General features: G+C 43.1%; 1 protein-coding gene across 2 annotated transcripts in view; it reads left to right on the forward strand.

The window, feature by feature from the left end:
* Positions 1-19,367, forward strand: part of WWC1 (WW and C2 domain containing 1) — a 159,717-nt gene that overhangs the window by 90,844 nt on the left and 49,506 nt on the right. For both annotated transcript variants that reach the window (XM_054036718.1, XM_054036719.1), the window contains 6 exons: positions 1,975-2,051; positions 2,968-3,047; positions 6,797-6,926; positions 7,410-7,538; positions 9,912-9,985; positions 17,644-17,886. In XM_054036718.1, coding sequence (XP_053892693.1) covers positions 1,975-2,051; positions 2,968-3,047; positions 6,797-6,926; positions 7,410-7,538; positions 9,912-9,985; positions 17,644-17,886 — 733 coding nt within the window. The remainder of the gene's footprint in view (positions 1-1,974; positions 2,052-2,967; positions 3,048-6,796; positions 6,927-7,409; positions 7,539-9,911; positions 9,986-17,643; positions 17,887-19,367) is intronic.

The raw sequence follows: 19,367 nt of genomic DNA on the forward strand, positions 1-19,367 counted from the left end.
TAAATTTTGCTGCCTTTCAGTTTCATTGAAATGTTCATCTCCACTAGAAGGATAAATAGAAGTGCTCAATCTAACTTTGCTATGCCACTATTCCAGCTTGTATGCCATTATGTCCCCTGTCTCATCTCTAAAGTAAACAGCCCCAGACATTTTTAGTCTCTTCCTGAAGCTTTTCCTTGTCTCTGAATCCCATTCACTTCTGTTGTACATTACTCATGACTCTGTGAACTATAAACTGTATGCTCACGCTGGAGGGTTCTGTTAGCATCCTGCCAATGTCTCTGACAACAAAACTACAGTTTTGTACTACAGGGCATAAATGGATCATTGCACAGATCAAAAAACAGTTTCCCTGTCCCTAGCTACCCCTTAAAATAGCTCCCAGTTGTGCAATGCTGTGCCTTCTGAAGCATAAGGGTTTTGTCCACCGATGAAGACAGGATGCTGCACTTGATGGAACATTGGTCTAATCCTAGGGTTACCATAGGTCAGTTTTTTCCCGGACATGTCTGGCTTTTTGGTAATCAAACCCCCATCCGGGGGGAATTGCCAAAAAGCCGAACATGTCCGGGGAAAAATACCGCCGGCCGGGCACTTCCCCTCCCGCGGCTGCTGTGCTCCTCCCCTGACTCTTCGGCTCCGTTTAAGAGCTGAGCTGCCCAAGCGCTACCGGCTTCGGGCAGTCCCCTTGCCTCTGGACCCTGAGCCACTGGCCGGGCACTTCCCCTCCCGGGCTCCGGGGGTGCAGGGTCCAGAGGCATGGGGGCTGCCCGAAGCCGGTAGCGCTCGGGCAGCTCGGCTCTTAAACAGAGCCGAAGAGTCAGGGGAGGAGCACAGCCACCGGAGCCCAGGAGGGGAAGTGCCTGGCCGGCGGCTGGGGTCCAGAGGTATGGGGGCTGCCCGAAGCCCGAGCGCTACCGGCTTCACGGTTTGCCGGGCAGCCTCCAGACCCTGCGCCCCCGGCTGGGTGCTTCCCCTCCCGGGCTCCAGCTGCGCTGGGGAAGCGCCGGCCTGGGGCACAGGGTCTGGAGGCTGCCCGGCAAACCGTGAAGCCGGTAGCGCTCAGGCAGCCCTTTTCGCATGGCTGGGAGGGAGGAGGGGGAGTTAGGGCGGGGACTTTGGGGAAGGGGTGGGGGAATGGGTGGGGGCGGGGTGGGAAAGGGGCGGGGCCAGGGCCTATGGAGTGTCCTCTTTTTTTTTATTTTTTAAATATGGTAACCCTACTAATCCACTGCGGCACATCCTATGGTCTGCCACATCCTCAGGCCCTTCAGAAGGCTGTATTGCATTCTTCAGTTTTCTTGTTATGTTGTGTATTTGATGGATTAATTTACAAGAAAACCCTATTTTAAAATTGAAATCCTACATACAATCTCTTTCCCCCCACTCCTCCCAACCACCCCTCCCACCCCTCCCCCACTCCTCCCAATCACCTCTGGGGTGTGGTGTGAGTGTTTTATTTTTGTTAATGGATTTGGTATTTCAGGAGACCAAGCAACTGGGCATGGACCTAGTGTTTGGGCACTGTGCCAAGTAGAAGGAAGGATTTTGATTGCTGGGAACTGGTGCCAGATCAGGACTTACAGATGGAGCATGATCTGCATCTCCAATTTTCTCTGGCATGCATTCCCAGTGCAATTATTTGACCATGTTGCTGGGTGCTGTCACACTGGAAGAAAAGGTGCAGAACTAGCATAGTGGGGAGAAGAGGATCTTGAGGTGGGAGAGAGCTGGGGGAAGTCTTGTTTCACTCAGAATGTGGGGAGAGAGTTGGAGCATGAAGTGAAGCAGAGAAGATGAAAACAAATAAATTGGTCTCCTCAGGAAAGAGCATTAGGGCTCAGAGAATAAATATTGAATCTTCAGGTTGTGTGTACAGTATTGGAGTCCTCCTTTCAGATTTGTGTGATGTGTTGTAAAGCTCACCCTAACGTAAAATAGAATTCTTAATTCAACATATTCTCTTCATTCCAGTGCACTCTGGCTCATCGTCTAGTTCTAAATATGACCCGGAGATTCTTAAAGCTGAAATTGCTACTACAAAATCCAGGGTAAGAAGTACAAATGGACCTTTGCTTTCCGCTAATGATCTTAAGAAGCTTCAAAACCTCATGTTAAATATTAAAGGAGATGCCAAGGCAGCTGTGTGAACTAATGCTGCTGCCCTTAATCTAGAATATATATTATCAGAAATTCTCTGAAGTCAGTGTCCCAGAGTTCAACTATCCCACATTTTTCTTGAAAGCTTTGAGCTTGCCTGAAAGCTGATAGAGAATATTTTGCTATAGATATTATCAGATATTTAACTAGGTGGTGATTTTGTACTGCAATTTCAAATATCTAGGAATGGTCTCCAGACATGGGTAGCTATTTTGTGTTCAGTTCAGTGCAGACTCATGGAGACTTTACTTTTGGTCATTTTTGTTCTCAATCTAAAGCAGGTGAGACAGGCTTCTATGAAGGAGCATAATAGAGAAAACTACAGGATCTATGTATTTACAATTTGCATGATCTTCCCACTGTGTTAGTTGTACAATGAAATTTCTTAACTGGGACAGCCCAGTAGGTGGCTTATATTATTGCAATTAAGCAGCTGTCTTATTATTTAATCATTTTTAAAAAGTCAGTAAAGATGTTAAACATTGAATAAAAATGACATTCCATATTTGTCTCCTTTTAATCTTTATATGTCAACTTGTATATTTAAGAGTTAAGAATTTCACATCTCTTGCACCTAACTTGATACCACATAACTTCTAGGAACTAAAGAGTGATTTTATAATACTGCCCAGATGAAGTAGTAGTTATGGCTATTCACTGTTGTGCTAAATTGATATTCTAGGAGATTCAGCCTGAAGTGACCATCCTGATTAAGCATGTTCTGATTGTGTGGATAATACCGTGCCTTTAATCTTAATGGATGTATCAGTCTGAAAATGTAACACTTTGCTCTTCCAATTACTACAGGTTAATAAATTGAAGCGAGAGGTAGCTCATATGAGGCAAGAACTGCAGTACAAAGAGCATGGCTTCCAAACACTAAAGAAGTAAGTTTAATGCACAATCTTATTTTCTGATGAAAAGTTCTTTCCCTTCCCACCCCCTCTCCCTGGTTCTTTAGCTGCTTGAATAAAGAAAGCGTTTTCTCTGCCTGTGTGTGCTCCTAGGGTGCTAACATCCGGGCACACAACTGACAGACTCGAAAAGCAGTACACACAGCACATATTAGAATCTGTCACTTGCGCATGTGAGTGCTAGTGTAGCAAATGTGAGCATGTACAAACTGACTTAACTCAAAAAAGCACTTCCAACAATGTCACAAGGCCACATTATGTCATCATTTAAAGTACAGTACTGCCCATTGCATCTAGTACTGCTTAACACTGATGTCATGGTAGGGCCCAGGGTCTTGATTCAAGGGGTCATTGTTTTTAGGGGCATTGAGAAAAAGCTGTAAAAAGACAAGGACCCTGGTGCTTACCAGTGTAGGAATAACAGTTGGCATTTCTTAAGTAATGAGGCATATAGTGTAGGTGGTTAATTTTTACCACTTACAAATTCATAGATGTGCCGGCTCCTCTCAGTAGAATTCCCCTGGGAGGAGGGAAAGACCAGCTGTCAAGTTGTTCAGCCTACTTCTGTTGAAGAGAATACACCACTTGAACATGACGTCTGTGCCCTGTTTAATATGCAGAACATATCGAAACTGGTTTCCATACAAATTTGTAGGAAATCTTTCCTCTGTAATTTACAAACCAGTTGCTTAGCCACTACTATATTGGTTTCAGATATATGTCACGTCTCTGAGGAGTATTAATTCATATTACCATGCATCCTAGAACCCCTACTGAGGGACCAGGACCCTGTTGTGCTAGGTGCTGCACAAAAATGACTTTTTCACAGTTTCTATCAGAGGCTTCTTAAATCTAAACCCACCAATCTTTCTCCTATTATGATGAATTCAAGGAGAATTGGGGGGAGGAATAGTTCAGTGGTTTGAGCATTGGCCTGCTAAACCCAGGGTTGTGAGTTCAATTCTTTAAGGGGCCATTTAGGGATCTGGGGCAAAAATCTGCCTGGGGATTGGCCCTGTTTTGAGCAGGGGGTTGGACTAGATGACCTTCGGCGGTCCCTTCCAACCCTGATATTCTATGATTCTATGAAAATAAAATTATCCTGTTTACTGAAGGAAGATCTCCAATGTGGAAGCAGGGAAAATGTGCAAAGATTCACTTTGCCTGTCATTAACCAAGAGGATTTGGTTAATGACACTTTGAAGGAAGGATATATTAACTTCATGGAGTTTGATTTCTATTTTCTGGTAGCGTATAGGAAGACTCTTAAGTTTGTCAGAGTCCATGCTTTTCAAGGGAGGGCAGTATCGAGAGAAAAATCTCTGCTAGGGCACCACTAAGGAGGAAGAAGAAAAGGAATTCCTGCATGGATTTGTCTGCCTTTTGCAGATGTCAAAGACCTCTGGCATAACTCCAGATCTCAGTCTTGGCTTATTCTTGCATATACCTTGTTACACTAGCACCTACTAGTGTAAGTGGTATGTTCTAACAATGTGTTTGGATGATGACATTTGTGTATGCAAATCACATTTTTCATGCTTGCACCCAGGTGCTAGCATGACAAAAGTCCCAGGACTAGCAGAAACCACACTGAAGCCCTACCGAAATGCAGGCCCTGTATCATAAAGAAACCTAAAATGGATGATTAGCTTTCAATGGGTTGTGGAATCTGTAATTGTCACTTTAGGCAGAGAGGTGGAGTGTGTACTAGTTGTGGCTTGAAGATATTTGTGTACAATATTTGTGTCTGTTAATGCCTAAGTGGTATTTACATCTTAACCTGTTTTAAAATGTTGGAGTACATCAATCAATCCTGTACAAATATATTAAGCATAACTCACTGTATGGTAGTTCTGTGCAGATGCCCCCACAACCTCCCTACAGGCTGCAGATCTCTGCCTGCTGCTGTTTGAAGTAGTAACAAGAGCAATACTTCTAGGCCAGGGATCAGCAACCTTTGGCACACAGCCGGTCAGGGAAATCCGTTGGTGGGCTGCAGCGTCCGCGGGTTTGGCTGATCACTGCTCCCACTGGCCGCAGTTCGCCGTTCTAGGCCAACGGGGGATGCAAGAAGTGACAGCGAGCACATCCCTCTGCCCACGCCACTTCCCGCAGCCCCCTATGGCCTGGAACGGCGAACCACCAGTGGATTTCCCTGATGGGCTGCGTGCCAAAGGTTGCCGATCCCTGTTCTAGGCAAATACTTCCTCTTACTCTCCCCCTATCTGTGGTGGTCCTGCTTAGTCCTCGGAAGTACAAAGCTCTTATACTAGAATTGAGAAGAGAGTACAGTGAGGGGGGTTTGTATGTTTTAATTTTGTACTCTCGCTGAGGTGACACTAGCCTCATTTTGCTGCTAAAATGTGTCTGATACTCTTAACTTTGGAGCACTGAGCTGACACTTTATGTCGCAATTTTCAGATTTATTTGGCATTCAGGAATACCATAGTCCACGGGTCAGCAACGTTCGGCACGCAGCTCGCCAGGGTAAGCACCCTGGCGGGCTGGGCCAGTTTTATTTACATGCTGACATGGCAGGTTCGGCCGATCGCGGCCCCCACTGGCCGCGGTTCGCCGTCCCGGGCCAATGGGGGCGGCAAGAAGCGGCGTGGGCGAGCGATGTGCTGGCCGCGGCTTCTCACCACCTTACTTACCCTGGCGGGCCGCATGCCGAATGTTGCCAACCCCTGCCATAGTCCTTGGGTTATACAAGTTTACTTGCATGTTTTTGTAATGTACATTGTAAAATACATTGTTTTATATTCTACTAATATAAGTGATGTAGAAAACCACAGGAGCTCCTTCATCCTGAAGATATCGACGTAGCAACATGCCCAGTACCTGGAGACTAATTAAGGGCATATTCTATAAAACTCATGCCAAAAGTGTCTCCCTGGTACCATTCTGAATACAAATTTAGACTGATCCTGCTGTTGTCCATGTGGAGAAATCCTTGTAATGTTCTACAATTTTGAGACATCTGAAAACACCAGATCTGAAGATTCATCTTAACTTTTCAGCTAAGCCAGGTGCTTTCTGGAACATGACTTTTGGACCCTCTAATTCTGAAAATGCTTATTACATTGTGAATAGGACAATTGAGTACGGTGAGCATTGCAAACAGTGTTTGCAGTGTCAAGCTGTAAGTTATCACAGAGATGGGAGAGATATGTTCAATAAGTTAGTTCTTTTGACATTTCCAAACACATGAAGGAAGACAAGTAAAAGCATCTGTGGTCCAGATTCTGCTCTTGTTATATGGGCATCAGTTTGGAGTAATTCCTTTGGAATTTGACTCCCAACATTTAATGTTGGCAATAGTAGGAATTTTATGTCACTGCACTTGTTTCTCATTGTCAGCATGTCAAAAACCAAAGGGATGGCATTAAAGTAGCCCCTCTTAGTTAGCTTCAGAATAGTGGAATTCTCAAGGTTAATGTAACTGCATATCATGAAGTAACTTATTCAAACGGGGAAAAGAACCATGATCATTCACTAACTCTGTTCTCTCCTTCCAATGGGTGAGGACAGCCCATGATTAAGAATGTTTACATGCTTGGAAGTGGACACAGAAAGTTGCATGTGCTTTAGCATTTGAAATGCGTTCACTTAAAATTTCTTTAATAAACTTGAGCTACAGTGTCACATGCCTAAATTATTTTGGGCATATCTTGAGTGTTTTAAATCTCTTTCCTCTTTTTATTTTGTAACTTTTCATGCAGAATTGATATGAAAATGTCTGATACTCAAGGTGGATACAAACTTGATGAAGCGCAAGCCATATTAAGTGAAATGAAAGCTATCAAGAAAGCAATCACTTCAGGAGAGAAAGAAAAACAAGATCTCATTCAGGTACTGAAATAATTTTAAATAATGAGCTATTGATGGAAAGGACAAGGCATATCCTTGAAACACTCTTGCAAAGTTGATCTGATGTAACTGGAAATGTTCACAATATCTAGGGCAGACTAAATCTTTTATTTCAAAGAATATAATTATTAGTTTAGGGGTTAATATAAAATGACCAACATCACGTTTGGAGTGGAACTGTCATCCTTTTGGTTTTATTTATTGATCACAAACTCAAAGATGGTATGATGTGACATTGGCTTCAATTAAATCACTTTATTATCCCCAGATCTCTAAAATGAGAGCAAGAACATAAAAGAAAAGCTTGCTCTAAGACGCATGTTCCCAGTAAGGAACTTTTTATCAAAGAAGGGTCACTGTGATTTTTACTCAAGCTTAAATATCTCATTCAATGAAATGTTGTTGTGCAGCAGGTGATATTTTTTCTAGCAAGAAAAGAGATGACTTTGTGAATTCTTGTTTTAGAGCTTAGCCAGGTTAAAGGATGGCTTTGTGACTGACAGAGGATCACAGTCAGATCTGTGGGACAGCAATGCAGCCTTATTACCTCCACAGTATCTGGATGTTAGCTCCCAAACAGATGTTTCAGGAAATGTAAGTAACATGTGACACAAACACATGCAAAAATTATTCCTCTGCACTGGATCAATGTTGCCATATTGCAAGTCTTCAATCTAGGGCAAATAACTATTAATTGATGGGCCTTCAAAGTTTCAACATCAGTGTGGTTTTCACTGACGTTTTATTTGATGGCAAAAAGGAGGAGGTAGTAGCGGTGGTGGCACCTGCCCAACTTACAACTTTTAGCCTAGTGGTTAAAGCACTTGCCTGGGAGGTGGGAGACCCAGGTTCAATTCTCCCCTCTCTGCCAGCAGGGGAAAGATGATTTGAGCAGTGGTCTCCCACCTCCCAGGTGGGGGCCCTTACCACTGGACTACAGAGATTTTTCTCTCTCTCTCTTCCCTCCCTCCCTCCCTCCCTCCCTCCTCTCTGCCTAATAGTCATTGGGCCTGAGTGTGGGAGAGTGGCTTTATAATTCAGTGATTAGTGCACCCATCTAGGAGGTGGGAGACCTTGGGTCTGGTCCCCCTGCTCCAATCACTCTTTCATTATTCTGCCACAGTGGAGCAGCTTCAGTAGGAGACTGAGGGATCCCCCCATCAGAATATCACATAGCTCATGAGTTAGAGCATCCTCCTGAGAGGATTTGAGCTGGGTTTTCCCACCTTCCTCTCCTGCTAAACCTGGATCTCCCAGTCCCAGAGGAGTGCTCTAACCACTGGGCTAAAAGTTATAAGGTGGGTGGCAGCAGCAGCTCCTCCTCCTCCTCCTCTGGCCAGTTCATGTGCAGCAAGAAGCAGCTAAAGCGTCTAAACCCCGTGACTCGAGGAGGTGGGTTCCAATTTGTGGATCTCAAGCGGAGATAAACGCCTCCCTACAGTCTAGACTTAGGCTCCTATATCTGTGAACAGGGTGGGACTTAACATATATCCCTCTGATTGGCATCCCCCATTGGCTAGCTTTGGCGGCTCCCTGCCTGGCATGTTGGCTTTTGTGGATCACATTCTACAGCCTCTATCTCTCCCCATGCATTTTATAGGCACCTAACTCGGCTTTGGGGATTCCAGCGTTATTCCTGTGATTTTTTTTTTTTTTTTCTAAGCACCTAAAAGTTAGGCACTATGATGCTCAGTGTTGCAAAGCCTAAGTCTCTTTGTGGATCTCACCCTTTCCTTCCCCTAAATATTTCTTCCTTGAGGCATGGAATATTCTGTTAACCCTTCTGTTATAAGGCAAGCATTATGACATAGGGAACGTTTTGAGGCTACCTATGGATTTAGCTTTGAGGAAGATTACAAACTTGCAGGGCTAGGTCATTTGTGAAGTTAGTTTCTACTAGCTGGGAATTTGAATTGTAAATGAGTAATGTTACCAATTTTTTTAAAATGTCAACTCTTTGTTACAATTTGTTACAATGCAACCCTGCGTAGAGGACAATCACAGCCTTATGCACCCCTTAAAAACATAGGTGGCACTTAAGTGGTGCATAACCCTTGTGCTGGCCCTCTCCACAAGAGTGTACTTTACCCTTTGATCCTATTATTGTAAATGGGAATTATGGAATAGGTGAAAATCCTTAGGGCTTTAAAATTAATGATTCCTTGGGGTGAATTCTTCTAATGTCTGTTGATTAACATCCTTAACTTTCAAAGATATATAGAAGCCCTCTAATCCACACATCTTGACTTTTGCAGATAAAAAAGATGGCTTCTTGCCACATCTTAGTAAGATTTAATAGCAGGTTGCTATAGTATGGTCTCATATTAAAATTATAAACTTTCATGGTGCTGTACAAACATTGGGCTCTGATCTGGCAATCAGATCAGCGCAGGCAAACTTTGCACAGGTGCAGCCGGGACAACCCATGTGGCTCAGATGGCAGGTTTGGTATCATCGTGACCAATCCTGCAAATCCTCACTTGAGTGAATAGTTCTTACTACTGTAGTTCTATTTGTGTAAGGCATCTATCAGCCTAGTCCTAATAGCCATTATGTTCCTTACCCTAAAGATTTTTCAATCTAAATAAGGCAGACCAACACAAAACATATTGTAACATTTCAGAAGAGGGAGATAGTAAAAATTACCTTGCAAAAAGTCCTCCACTGTAGTTTTAAATGCAAAGGGGGAAAAATCTGGGCCCCAATCATAGATGTGAATTAGTCAGATTCTGCTGTACTCTATAACTGGAGAGCAAGATAACTCTTGCATCTTATATCAGTTTTTAGACACCTGAAGCACATAATCATAAAAAAATCAATCAAAGGAAACAATTTTCAGTCTGATCACCTCTCGAATCTATGAATTTAATTCAATTGACAAGTTAGCAGCATTACAATTTGAATATAGAATGTCTCAAGGCACAATAGCTGTTTATTAATTCACTGGTTTTATACTTTATTTCCTAGTTTATCACAAGCACTAATAATCAGTTGGCTGAGAAGGTCAGATTACGCCTCCGATATGAAGAAGCAAAGAGAAGGTAGTTGGTGTTTTGTCTGTTGTTGCTTACTATTGGGACTGTACAGTTCAAAATGTAAACAGATATCTGTGATTGAGAGGAAAACCCATTAAGAGCACAATTAGAACTTCAGTGGGGGTAGCGGGGCATTCACTGAAACTCTGAAAGAACTTTTGTGCTTAGGGGCCAGCATGCAGCAACTGTTTCTTTGAAAGACTCCAGCTTTTAATGACAATTAAGACTGTATGGAATTGCAAATGCAAATCAAATGTTAGGATAGTGTCTTAGTAATTAACCAGAACACTCAACAGAGTAAATACAAATTTTTAAATAATCACAGTACAGAAGATAAACACAGATTCTACCCTTCTCCTTAACTTTTAAAACACCCTGTATAACAAAAATGAAATTTAAAAAGTTAAGAATAAATTGATCCACTTAGGCTATAAAGAAAATTAATTTCACATAAGTCTTTTCTTGACCAGGTAAATAAAGCAATTGTCTGTATAACTGAAACATCATTGCTACATAATCAATATTCAAATTGTTGAGCTAGTCAGGCTAAAGGCTTCTGAGTCAAAACTGGGGAAAGTCATTATAGTTCTCAAATGACAAAAGTAACGTGGATGTAGGGTTACCATATTTCAGCAAGCAAAAAAGAGGACGGGAGAAGCCCCGCTCTAGCCCCGCCCTAGCCACACCCTAGCCCTGCCCCTGCCCCTCCCACTTCCCGCCCCCTCAGAACCCCCAACTCTCCCCCCGTTCCTTGTCCCCTGACTGCCCCCTCCTGAGACCGTCCCCCCATCCTAACTGGCCCCCTAGAACCCTATCCTCTACCTGTACCCTGACTGCCCCAACTCTTATCCACACCCCCACCCCCAGACAGACCCCTGGGACTCCCACGCCCCATCCAATCACTCCCCACCCCCTGACAGCCCACCCCAGAACTCCCGACCCATCTAAACCCCTCTGCTCCCTGTCTCCTGACTGCTCCGATCACTCTCCCCACTCCTGCCCCCTGACAGCCCCGCCCCCAGAACTCCCAACCCCCCCCCCCGCTCCTTGTCCCCTGACTGCCCTCTCTTAAGACCCCCCCCACCCTAACTGCCCCCCAGGATCCTACCCCCTACCTGTATCCTGACTGCCCAAAACCTTATCCACCCCCCCAGGAAGCCCTCCCGAACCCCCCCCCCCCCGTCTCTTGACTGCCCCCTCCAAAACCTCCCTGCCCCTTCTCGGACCCCCTGGCCCCCTTGTTATTGGCCTTCGCCTAACGTCTCTGTGAACTTGCTCAGGAACGGCCTGAGCCGTTCGTCCCGGCATGCTGGGCAGCAGTGGAGGAGGAGCAGGGGAGGAGCTCCAGACTGCCGGAGGCGATCTGCGAATGCAGGGAGGAGAGAGGGAGTGATCTCTGCTGCAGGGGAAGCGGAGGAGGGGCTCTCTCTGGCTGTCAGAGCCCCATGTAAGTGGCATCATCCGACCGGCTGCCCTGTTAGCCGTGCACCCTCTGCATGGGGGGGCGGGAAGTCCGGACATTTACAAATTCCCCCCGGACACTATTTTTAGCTCAAAAAGCCGGACATGTCCGGGGGAATCCGGACGAATGGTAACCCTAGTGGATGGCATATACTGTTGTGCCTCTCAATGCCTCTAGGCCTCCCCTCCTAATGAGCCAACTGTGTTTGAAAACAGAGCTGTGAAGTCGCCCCCTTAGCTTAGTATTCAAAACTTCCAAATATTTCTCAGATCTATGGATGACGTTTAAAGCAGAGCCGGGAGACGTGTGCGTTGCATTAATGCCTGATTATTTACAAACATCTTCAGTTTTAAGCTTAATGAAAATTCTTAAAGTCCTGACCAAACCTAGTTCCTGAAACCCCCAAGAATGCAGACATTGGACTTGCAAAAATCTTGAAAATTTTGAAGTTTTAGACTTAAGCTGTTCCTCCGCACATGACCTTGGAAGCCAATGTAAATTCATATTCTGAAATTGCAACTAATAATTAACAGAGGCATTGTGCTTTGGTAGATATAGGGCATTCACCCACCTCTGTCCTACATAAAGCATCTGGGGCATAACTGAGGAGATGACGTATTCTCCTCAGAAATTTATTTGGCATTTCTTTAATGATCTTTCCATTCCCAAATTTCCACATATAAAAATGTAATGAGATAATATAATTCAATAATATAATGTTTGAGCACAAAAATTATAAATTTTGAGCTGTGAACAGTCTGAGAGCCTGTGCAATTAAATAACTCCGATGCACACTAGAAAAACAAAGAATTGTTTGCATGGACCTAAAGGCTCTCCCCATAGCTTCCTATATACATTTATCCCATTCACACACACCTGAATGTAAAGCATATAAACAGATAAGAAAAGGACTTACCCTGTTCAATATAGTGGTCATCAATTATCCATTTATGGAACTTTGGTTTATGTCCAAAAGTAAATATTTTAGTTGTATATTCCTGCTGACAAAAAATGCCAAAATCCCATAATGGACATTTCAGACTCAAAGGCGTTTGAGACAACAGAACCATACCTGCCTATAGCAGGACACTGGTCAATTCAGAATTTTAGGGGCAAAATACTGCTTCCCCTCAAATAGGCCCAGTACCATTTAATATAAAAATTTAAAAGAGAGGAGGACAATAAACCATGATACACATCCTTTATAATAGACATAGGATCTGTTAGATTGTCCTTCCACCCTATCCGAACCCTGGCCATTGTTTGGCCAAGAAGGGCTCTCAAAAGATAGTTAACCTGAGACCTTACCAAGCCCTTGCAAGTTTCTCCATAAATGGCTTCTGTCAACAGACTTGAAAGCAAATTTCAAATCAGTAAAGGCCACATAAAATATTCCCCCATTGGGGAAAACAGTATTTGTAGATCAAATGTGAGAGCACGAAACAATTAACTATAGTTGAGAAGCTGTATTCCTAAAGCTGGGTAGTTCTCTGCAAAAAGGTTACAGCTCTCAGCCCTAAGAGGTATCTGGAATAGAGTTTGAAGACCACATCTAAAGGTTGATTGGATGGTCATTCCCAGGTTTATTTCTGTCCCTCTTGTCATAAAGTGGGACAATAATAACAGTAGACCAACCTGCAGGGAAGTCCCTGTATTATTGGAACCAATTTTCAATATCTATTTAAAATTACAGAAAGTTTGCAACCCCAGGTATTTCTTACCTTCTCCATAGATTGGCAAAGTGGAATTAAAATAAAGGCCCCTTATGCTGAGTCTGTAGGAAGAATAAGAATTTCTCTGTCCCCAGGACCCAGTGGAGCATTACTCTCCCAAAAGAACCAAGTAAGCTGATGGGTACTTTTCCATAAGCGAGTCAGGGATTCAAGCACTATGTAGAGAGACTTATTGTAAAAAGGAGAGTCCCAGTGGGAAGAGTAAACATTCAGGGCTTAATAAAACAGATTTATCTGGAAAGATAAAACCGAAGGCCTGGAAATAGGGGTTACTTGATGTTAACTTAGTTATAACATTTAATTTAATGGAAACACCAAGGGCCAGACTACTTGTAGGTCTCCTGCTAACATTCGTAACATCCCTTTCTGAAAAGATTCAAGGGCCTGGTGATAGTCTCATCCTTAGCTAGCTGGGTTTCTCGAAGGAAAGGTCAATACAAAGTGACTTGCACCAGCCTAATTTTGTAGTGCAGAGCACGCCTGAGGGTATGTCTACACTATGGGGACTGTAGTGGCATAGTGATGGTGCCATAACTCTGCCAGCATAACCCCATAGTGTAGACCAGCATATACCATGGAAGGGGTTTTCCCATCACTGTAGGAACATCACTTCCCCACATAATGGTAGCTAGGTTGATGGAAGAATGTTTCCGTCATCCTAGCTGTATGTACACTGGGAGTTAGGTCGGCATGGTGACGTTACTCAGGGTGTGGAATTTTCAGACCTTGAGCAACATAGCTATGTTCACCTGAATTTAAAGTGTAGTCCAGGCCTTAATCAAATTGGGATAAACAAGGTTGGAATTGGACAGCAGATACCAGCCATTGTGCCTGAACCCTTGACCAAGACTTGTCTTAGAAGGTCTTAAATGGATGTTTTAATGGCTTAATGACATATTTGACACCATTGCTGCAGCAGTTGGAGCATTACAAAAGTTTAAGAATGTTCTTGCGAGCACACTTCCTAAAGGTCCACCTCCATTTTGGTGGGTGCAATTTCATCAGTCATTGAAGCGCAGAAGCAAGTCTGACTACTTGAATTTCTGATTGATTTTGGGTGTGTAACACTAACAGATGCTGGTTCATAGACTCATAGACTTTAAGGTCAGAAGGGACCATCATGATCATCTGGTCTGACCCCCTGCATGCTGCAGGCCACAAAACCGTCCCTACCCCTTCCCTTGACTCTGCTGTTGAAGTCCCCAAATCCTGTGTTTTAGTGACTTCAATTGGCAGAGAACCCTCCTGCTAGCAATCCCTGCCCCATGCTGCGGAGGAAGGCGAAAAACCTCCAGGGCCTCAGCCAATCTACCCTGGAGGAAAATTCCTTCCCGACCCCAAATATGGCGATCAGTAAGACCCCGAGCATGTAGGCAAGAGTCTCCAGCCTGCCCCTGTTAGCCATTATACTATTTACCTGCCATTGCTTGGTATTCCTTGGCTAATATGTTTTACCATTAAACCATTCCCTCCATAAACTTATCTAACTTAATCTTAAAACCAGACAGGTCCCTCGCCCCCACCGTTGTTGGTGGGCAGGATTGAACTGGGGTCCTCTGGAGCTTAGTGCATGAGCCTCTACTGCATGGGCTAAAAGCCCACTGGCTAGTACCCAGGGCTGTAGAGCAGACTCATTTTATCTCTCTCTTTAAGTGGTCTCCGTGCCACTAGATGGGACACATCATCACACCCAGAAGGTGTGTGGGTTACAGGTGCACACAGGTATAGAAGTGCACATGCTCTGATTTGTTCCTGCAAAGAGGGAGCGACTTGTTTGGATCAATAAAGGAGTCAGATTGCATATCGGGATACCAAACAAACAATCTAGAATGATTGTTCTATTTAAAAAGAGTACCGTTAAAAATAAAACTAAGCATCCTTCCCTCCACTTCCTTCAGTGTCAGAGGTGATAGGCACTCAGAATGATGCTGTGCCTGGCACCTCAGAACCTACTATTGCTGATTTCTTTGTAATGCAAATCTGGACTTGTGCATGAATGATGTGGTTTAAATGCTCAGTCTGTGAAAGCTGAAGGGCTGGAGTTTTCAGCTAAATGCCAAGTCATTTGCAAAGCATTTATTCCATAACGATAAAAGAATTTTTTTGGACTTTAAAAGTGGGTTTATTTTTTTAATCCAAAAAGCAAAGAATGGTTGCTTGCAAAGCAGGGGCAAATTCAGGGTTAGTTTTAAAAAAAAGTGTAAGAATGTGTGCAGAGCATTGAGAGCAAATTCCATTGAAAAGCCATATCCATGCAAATGTATGCCAGGAGTGATCAGATTAATACCAAGCAATCCTCTTATAAAAAATCATATTCCTTCAAAATGCACTGAGGAATTCTTAGATTATAAATTAATGCCACTGTGAATTCTTCATTGGAGCACACTGTTGCACTTAATCAGGCAGTCAGAAACAAAATAGCTCTAAGAAGGCTTAAAAACAGTCAGGATGAATTTCTAATAATTATAGAATTTAAATTAATTAAGAAGAAGCAACACTGCTGTGGGAACTGGCTCTGCATTAAGAATGCCCCTCTTCCCAAATGTGGCTTTTGTGCAGAAAAGTGACAGAAAAAGCGTTAACATCCATTGTAGTGTCATGAGAATAAATTAGATAGGCTTAGTCCTGGCCAGGTTGCCTCCCTTTCATAGAGCCCTATGGACTTCTGGTCCTCCTGTGCTTTGGAGCTGGAGGGCAGAAGTTGAATCCTGAGAGCCTTTGATAACCATGTAACAATGGCTGCCCCCTTTTCTGTGATCCTGCTAACTCTGACAAGCCAATCAGGGTTTGAATTTAGTCTGTACCTGAGGGTGTATTTACACTAAGATTTTTAATCCCAGTTAGTTGGCTGCCCATTTACCTGAGTTAATAAATATAATTGTACATGCTCAGCCTAGCATAAACATCAAACATTTGTGTTCTGGAACAATGTAGTGTGTCCAGAGTACAAAATAATTGGCAAACTCAGATTGGCAACCAATTGACTTCAGTTTAACTCCAGTCTTATTACACCCTGAATGAGATGTGTAACTACTGTCCCATGAGGGCAATTTGCATGCCAAACTTCATCTTCCCAGATACCAGCCTTTTCAGCTGTAGAGCTGTTAAAAAAGAATCCCCCAAACAAACAAAAAAACAACCATCTTTCATATTTTATATCAAAACTGCTGAACCTTTTTTTGAATAATCTTTCCACAAAGGTCCACGTTTTGTCAGAGAAAAAGCATGGAAAACTTCATCCTTAAAAGGGAAAGCTTCAAAAACCTAAGTGACTTGAGTCCAGGTAGCTAGAATGGAAATTTATGCAATCTGATCAGCTATATAGCTACCCACTAAAACTCCAGTTATTACTCTATTTAAACCAGTATAGTTACTGCTATACCAGCTATTGCTGTTGATTTCCTTCTTTTGGTTATTCAGTACCTATCTGTCCTTTCTTAGATTTTTGAACATATGATGCAGCCCTGAAGTACCAGTAACTATAAAGTTTAATGTTGGGCTTTGGAATAATGCCTGTAATCAAAATAGTTTTTATGCAGTATCCATATAAGTGACTAGTGATTCAGAGTGATATTTTGTCACCCCTTTGACTGTTCACGTACACATGTTGCTGCTGCCTGAGGTTTAAGTTTTAATGCTTTGATTTTTTTCAAATCTGGACTTGCACTGAGCATCCTTTTTCAAAATAGCAGGGTGCCCTGAAACCCACAGTTGAGAGTTTAGGAACAAGCTCATTCACACAGTATCCAGATGCATTAGTTAGGGTTATAAATGTTAACATAACCACTCATACTGTTACACTTCTGACTAGCAATATATGATCTAATATACTTTAATGTGGCCTGTAAATGTGCTTTACTAAAACTATTCAAGATTCAGATTCTTTTAGTACTAGCTAGCATCATATTAGCTTTGTCAATACAAGATCAGTTTTTTTATTTGAAATGTATTTGACTTAATCTGGTATCCATAAAGAGCACTTCACAGTCCTGAAGTACAAAGTTCTCTCAATCCACAAAACAGGTAGAGCACTGACAGTGGCAGTGTGTATCAGCCTGTGTGTATCAGCTCTGACTTGGGTGAACATCTCTAGGGTTTACACCAAGATGTTTTTCACTCCCATAACTTCTATTGGGTACAGCTAGTGAAAGCAGTAGTGCAGGCAATTCTCAGATGGGTCTGGTGTCTATCACTCTTAGAAGATGTTGTGGTTAAAAACTTCTGGGTCTTACATACATTGCAATTTCCTACCACCTGTTGTGCTGCACTGTTGACAATCATGGATCTGGTAAATCATAGTGTAAACAATGCCAGCAGTGCAGGGTAGTTCAGTCTCCAGGCTGAGCAGCTTAGCAAGGATGCTAATTGTCATGGTGGTTCATTATGTGGACATGTGTCCAGTAGCAGCTGGGCTCAGGCCACTAAACACAAACACTGTATGTGAAGTGGACTTTATTTTTTTTCTATAGAATAGCAAACTTAAAAATACATCTGGCTAAACTGGACCGTGAGGCCTGGCCAGGTGTGCTGGATTCAGAACGGGACCGACTAATATTAATCAATGAGAAGGAGGAGCTCTTAAAGGAAATGCGGTTCATTAGTCCCCGAAAGTGGACTCGGGGTGAAGTGGAAAGATTGGAGATGGAGAGAAAACGTCTAGAGGAAGATCTTCAAGCTGCAAGAGATACTCAAAGCAAAGCCTTAACAGAGAGGTATGTAACCAGAGCAGAACAAAGCTTAAATTACTGGCTTACAGATAGAATAAGAATAAATAATCAACTCTTATCATGGCAAAATAGCAGGGTGCCCTGAGGTTCTAGGAACATCCATGTGCAGCTAAGAGTCTTCTGCTTTTAAGGTTTTGTCTGAAAGAACCTCCCCAAGCACTCACTTCCCTTCTCATTTACTCTGTGTAAGTAGCTGCTGTCCTACGCAAGTATGCTAAAAATATATTCATGCATATTGGAAAAATTCCAGACACCGTAGAGATTCCTGATCGCGAGAGTTTTTACTATTGTGAAACACTTCTAGCTAAATGAATGGCTCCTACTACCATTCCAAAATTAACTCCTTTACTTGGAGCTTATGGGATGGGACATCATTTTGGGACATCATTTTGGGATGTCACAAAAGAATTGAGGGCGGGAGCAGGGAGGAAAAGCTTATTTTTAGACACATTGCTCTGTAGTGCATCCCCCTTTGTTAATGATGCCACTGAGAATCCCATTTGACTTTTGCATCAGTGGGGTAGCCATGTTAGTCTGTATCCACAAAAACAATGCGGAGTCTGGTGGCACCAGAGGCCTGGTCCCCACTAAGCCCCCACTTCAGACTAAAGTACGCAAATTCAGCTACGTTAATAACGTAGCTGAATTCGAAGTACCTTAGTCCGAACTTACCGCGGGTCCAGACGCGGCAGGGAGGCTCCCCCGTTGATGCCGCGTACTCCTCTCGCTGAGCTGGAGTACCGGCGTCGACGGCGAGCACTTCCGGGATCGATCCCAGAACATCGATTGCCTGCCGCCGGACCCTCCGGTAAGTGTAGACGTACCCTTAGATTTATTAGGGCATAAGCATTCCTGGGTAAAAAACCCACTCTTCAGATGCACCTGATTTCTGCATCAATCAAATTTTCTTCCTCTATGAAGCACATGGTACTCAGATATATGTGTACACTTTGAAGTGTGTACAGCTATGAACTTAATTAGTATTTCAGAAGTTCTCTGAAGTGAGATGAAAGACTAAATTTCTAGCTGAAATTCTAGTAACAAATTTAAAAACTACTCTCGGCCCAAAGGTATAAATCAAGAAAAGCCTACAATGCGACAGCTGTCAGGGTAGGGCTTCTATTTTTCAAAATAAATTATGCCTTATGAAGTTGAAGATACTTTAATATCGTTAGGACAGGAAACATATAATCTAAATGTGCGAGTTCATTAAAATCTCCATCTGGGTTCCTCACTGCAAAACTTGTAAGCCCTGAAAGCTTGCTTTTCAGTGCTTGTGCTGAGTTTTCTTTACGTGGAAGGGCTGGATTCAATGAGAACATCATATAGCTGAGTGATCGTATTTTGCTTTCTAATCCCTAGAGAACACCTGCTTCAATTGCATGAGTTATCCCACTTTTCTCTCTACTACGGAAAATGTTCTAACTAAGGACAAAAATGCAAAATTTGCTCTTACACCATTGTAA

This window comes from Malaclemys terrapin, chromosome 8 (assembly GCF_027887155.1).
Source record: "Malaclemys terrapin pileata isolate rMalTer1 chromosome 8, rMalTer1.hap1, whole genome shotgun sequence".
NCBI classification, from domain to species: Eukaryota; Metazoa; Chordata; order Testudines; family Emydidae; genus Malaclemys; species Malaclemys terrapin.